The 5162-nt window shown below is 33.4% G+C and overlaps 1 protein-coding gene across 4 annotated transcripts in view; it reads right to left on the bottom strand.

Moving 5' to 3' along the window:
- The window catches only part of LOC110030603 (protein CHUP1, chloroplastic), a 9776-nt gene extending 5228 nt beyond the window's left edge, over positions 1–4548 (bottom strand). The window contains exons 1-4 of one of the 4 annotated variants that reach the window (XM_020733385.1): positions 4472–4548; positions 1340–2038; positions 450–893; positions 231–362 (exon numbers count right to left, since the gene is read on the bottom strand). In XM_020733385.1, the coding sequence (XP_020589044.1) occupies positions 231–362; positions 450–893; positions 1340–1903 (1140 nt within the window). In that variant the 5' untranslated portion in view covers positions 1904–2038; positions 4472–4548. Of the gene's footprint in view, positions 1–230; positions 363–449; positions 894–1339; positions 2073–4471 lie in introns of all 4 variants that reach the window. The other 3 variants (XM_020733388.1, XM_020733386.1, XM_020733387.1) reach the window with 3 other exon arrangements.
- Between the last annotated feature and the right edge of the window lie 614 nt (positions 4549–5162).

The raw sequence follows: 5162 nt of genomic DNA, 5'->3' as shown, positions 1-5162 counted from the left end.
ATGAAAAGGTGTATTTTACCTTTTAAAAGTTAAAATATTGGCATTTTTTATGTGAAATGAAAGATTTGGGTTGGGTTAGATATATAAATACATAGGAATTGAGTGGTATGTGTGTAAATGTGTTTAAAGCCCCGCCCCCCACCCCTTCCCAAAAAAAAAAAAAAGCAGATTTTAAATCCCATGTAAGCGGAAAAAAGATAATCATGAGCTCATAAATCCAAAGAAATTACCAATTTAGAGAGCTCCCCATCCAGCCAATCCACAAAAGTCAGAACATCATCCATATTTGTATATGCCGCAGACTGGACTTTATTTATGAGATTTTTTATAAACTCCCCTTTTGTTTCTACATCTGCTTTAATCTATTGAAACAGTTAAAAAACCATGAAAAATATATAAAATCCAGAAATAAATGTTTGAAATAAGCAGCAGTAATTTCAAAAACTTACCGCTAATAAATGAGCAGATCTATTCTGTAGCTCTCCAACTATGCTGTTATGTACAGGACTTGAAGCCTGAACGGAGCCATTTCCATTGGCTTTTACGTCTCTTTTGGTCAAACAATGATAGAACTCCACCAAAGCTGTCGCGTTTTGGATATTGCCTTCGTTTCTAGGAAGAAGACGCAGAGGAGGCGGAGGTGGTGGTCGAGGTGGTGGTGGTGGGGGAGCTTTCAGAGCTGCAGGAGATTGGAGGGGTGTAGTTAATGAACTATTAGATTTAACTTCTGCAAGTTTAGCTTCAGGATTCATGGCAAAGGACTGAATTTGAGAGTCAATGTTTTTTTTATCCGCTGCCTTTTCTCTAGTATTTGTTTGGTCTAACTTATTGACAAAGTTATTCTGTAAATTGTTTAATTCAGAGGGCGCTCCTTCCTTAACTTCTGATGCGGCCTGTCACATCGAGAAGTAGAACTTCAGTGTCAAAATGGAGTTTTTAAACACATAAACTCTTAAGAGAATTTACTTTCATGCTTTAAATGAAAACTTGTTATATATGGTTTTCTAAACTTCATATTTATAATTGATTGCAGATTATAGTTCGAGATTGGTTTATGTAAAAATTTTGCTTATTAACTAGTATAATTCTTTCATATGGAATTAAAGCTACAAGATATAAAGAGAAAAAATAAGCAAACGAGATTTTAGCATTATTCAAAAATTCAAAAACAAAGCAGAGTAAAGACTAGCTTCACCTAAATTAAACTAATTAGTAAGTTCGACCAAACTACATTTATAAGAATAAATCTTGCCGCAAAAAATTTTAAAAATACATAAAAATAGCACCGGAAATTAATAAAATTCACTAGAAGAAAACATTTATTAGAGAACTTTACTACCTGTACCTGATCAAATCTGTTGAATGCAGCAATCTTAATTTCAGCGGCGGACAAGTCATTAAGAAGTTTATTCTTTTGTTCTTCTAGCTCAACATTAAGGCTCTTCAGCTTCTCAATCTCCTCCTTCAAACATGAAATCTCCAAGTTCATATCTTTCATCAAGATCTCACTCTCAGCTAATCTCTTCTGCCAATCTTTAACCATGGCATCAGGTTCATCCTCACATCTCCTGGAATTTATATCTGATTTTATCCGAAGCCGGGCATACTTCTCCACCGGCCGGACTCCCAGCCGACTCCCATTCTTCGAATCCTCCACCTCTGTTTCCCTTCTGTAAGCAATAATTTCTCCATCTAACCTCGTCTTATTCGGAAAAATTGATCTTTTAAGCTTCGAATTGGCTAAGGACTCTGAAGAAATTGGTTTTGGCTTGCCTGTTGGCTGTGTTGAGTTTCTGTTTGCTGATTCTAACTTTAGATTCTCCCTAAATTTCGAAACTTTAACACGATTTGAAGGTGATGAGGTTGAAGAAGACGAAGTTTTGCTCTCTGAAAGCTCCTTCATTATTCTGAATTGACTGATGGAAGCTGCTGCTAACAGTTTAATAAGTTAAGACAAGAAGATTGACTTCTCGGAGAAGGAGAGACAAGACCTTGATTTGTGCGCAAAATTTAGGATCTATCAAAGAAGACAAGCGGTCTGTGAATCCAAGTGGGAGCGGAGATTAGAAAAACTGGAAAAGATAAAAGTACAGCAGTTCAATAAAATAAATACGAAGGAAAGGGTTAGTTGTGTAGCATTTATCAGCACTTACATGGTGAGGGATCAAATGGGACAAAGAAAAATAATATTTACGTCAAAGAGATAACAAACCGCACTACGAGTAGCTGAAGCTCTTAAATTTAAAGAAATAAAATAAAATAATATGATTTTTCATCACATATTGCCATCCAAGATTTGGGGCGGTAAATCCAGCTTCATATGGTAACCCAAAGGAAAAAGGAAACAAACCCACAACTAGGGCTGTAACAGAGTGAAGCCGAGCTCGAGCTTAATGTTGAAACTAGTATTATAATAAAATAACAAATTGAATCATCAATTTCGTGATAAATAATAAGAAATATAAAATGTAAAACATCATTTTTTTAACATTTTTAATAATTTTTGACTTATAATATAATTTGAGTATATTTTATATTAATTATCTTTTTTTAACGAGGTTGCTCACTAACTAACGAGTTGAGCCGGAGCTAACTTGAGCTTGGGTTGTTAGCTCATCAAGCTCAATTCACCAACCACTTATCAAGCCAACCCAAGCCCGTTCACGAGTTGGCTTCGCTCACTTACACCTACCCACAATAGAGACTATAGTTTTATTTTAGGAGTTTACTACATAAAAGTAATAAATAGAGTAAGAAAATTTTCGACTCAAACTTTAGCATCAGATTTACATTGAAATGGATTAGGGATGGGATTTGTGCCACCCTCTGTCAATGCAAAATTTATGCATCACCAAAACGTTAACGCAAACAATTTGTGTCAAATGTAACGTCAATAAATTTTCAACCAATGCTTATTCAAATCGAAAGAGATTTAACTTCAAAGCCAAATGAAAAGCTCAAGTCATTTAACTCAAAAAAAAATATATATAGCAGTAGAACTATGTTCTCTTACAAAACTAGTAAAAGGAGGTTAAATGATCATCCATGCATTTGGATTAACAACAAAAACATTGCACTTATAGAGACACAAAACATTCACACACCTTAGCTTAAAAAATGTGTGTTTTATCTTACGCATTACTCTGTCCTTAAGTTCTGAATATGGGATAATTACGTGCAAATACATTGATATTTATAAATTAACCACCCAGGTCATTATTTTGAACTACCGTACAATTATTCACTCCTGCCATGATCAAACTATTGAGAATTTGATAAAAAGAAAGTTAATGGTTCGGGTTTTGCCATGAATTTTCATACTTGAGTGAGAATTTGAAAATTCGATGAAATAGAGTGTTTGATTTGTAAATAGCCAGTTTCGGGTGGTCTGTGATTAATAATTCCTCCTCATTAAGTGCTTCAAAGCAAGGACAGTCTACCAAACATTTTGGGTACAATGGAAGATATCCCATCAACAAAATAACAGGTGGAATGTGTGTTATGGAATTAATGACGATGAAGGAGTTAGCAAAGTACAGAGGACCTTTTACCTAATTTTTGAAGGAAGCTAAAACACAATTTTCTACACCAACTCTTCATTTCAATAAAAGGGGCACCTTACCTTCCTTGGCACCAATAAAATAATCTGCAGAATCTATTTTAGGATGTATTTAAATAAGATTTTATATATTTGTGGAGAGAACAATTGTTAAATCTGTTAGGTGAGATGTACAAATTTCAACAAAAGGGGAAGCTTAGCTGTTAAATCTCAACATTCAAATATTTAACAAATTAAAAAATCTCCTCTCCCAACAAATTTTAGATGCTAAAACAAAAAATCAAATAGTTTTATCAGGATTTAGCAAGATTTAGGGGCCATATGATAATGGCTTTAGCAGTTTCAGTAAATTCTATAAAACCAGATTTACTAAAATCATACCAAGAACAGGATTTCTGGGATTTAATGCAAAACTAAGAAATTTTTTAGAAGGAACTGGATTTACTAAATTCTACATTTAATATTGTCATTTTTATTTTTATGTAGTCTAATATTCTCAATTTTTATTGAATAGCACCTATGGACAAACAGCCCATATCGCCATTAATTACAAACCTCCATCATGCGATTCCCACTGAAAATAATAAGTTTCATGAACTTCAACCCTAACTTCAAAGCAGGTGAATGTTCATCAATCTTCCACCAAGTTTGCAATCCATCCACGCTAAAATCAACTATATTTACTATAAAAAATAAATAAATAATCAAATTAATCGAAATCCAATGAAAATACTGCGGGATACACAGTTAAGAACTCTGTTTCCATGAAAAAAAATTCAAAAAAAAATACAAAAAATCCACAAAAATAACAAAATTTAAGAAACCCGCATAGAATTTCTCACTTTCGAATAAAATTCATAACAAAAACCCTAATTTCTAACATCGTTTTCATGAAAATTATAAATAAATTACCTGAAGAGAGCGAGAGGAGTGTGGAGGAGGGGAGAGCTCGTGGAAGCTGACGATAGTGGAGGGAATTAACAATGCCCGCCTTTCCCGAGTATATATATATTAATGTGCCGTGTGAGGACCGGCAGAAGGTGACGCCCCGCCAATCATGCTCCGTCCATTCGAAGAGTTTGATGTGATGTGCGGCGGGATGAATCCAAGTTGTGGAGCTCCATATCTTATAAGAAAATTTTTTAGAAAAAAAAAAATACATAAAAACAAAATATAAGTATTATTTGCTATAAAGTTATAGGTAGATTTATTATGCTTCACTGACACTTCTAATTAAAGTGTTGTATCCGTGTGATACATGGCTCGACACGATTGAGACACATATCGGGCACAGTTGAATTAAATAATATTAAAAAAAGATACACTGTCCCAATTCTACGCCCGTCTTAAATTAATGAATTAAAAAAATTTAAAAAAATATTTTTAAGATTAAAATTTAAAAAAATGCAAAATTTAGGAATGATTTGTATACATACCGCTCAATTCTTATGTTGGGCACTGGTGTCCTAAGTTTTGACACACATGTCCTAAATTAACGAATAAAAAAATTCTCAAAAATACTTTTAATAGTAAATACCATGCCTTTATTAATGTATTAAATGATTACTTGTTACTTATTATTTATTAGTTATTACATGTTAGA

This window comes from Phalaenopsis equestris, unplaced genomic scaffold (genome assembly GCF_001263595.1).
Source record: "Phalaenopsis equestris unplaced genomic scaffold, ASM126359v1 Scaffold000741, whole genome shotgun sequence".
Taxonomy (NCBI): domain Eukaryota; kingdom Viridiplantae; phylum Streptophyta; class Magnoliopsida; order Asparagales; family Orchidaceae; genus Phalaenopsis; species Phalaenopsis equestris.
This window is presented reverse-complemented; position numbering and strand designations above follow the sequence as displayed.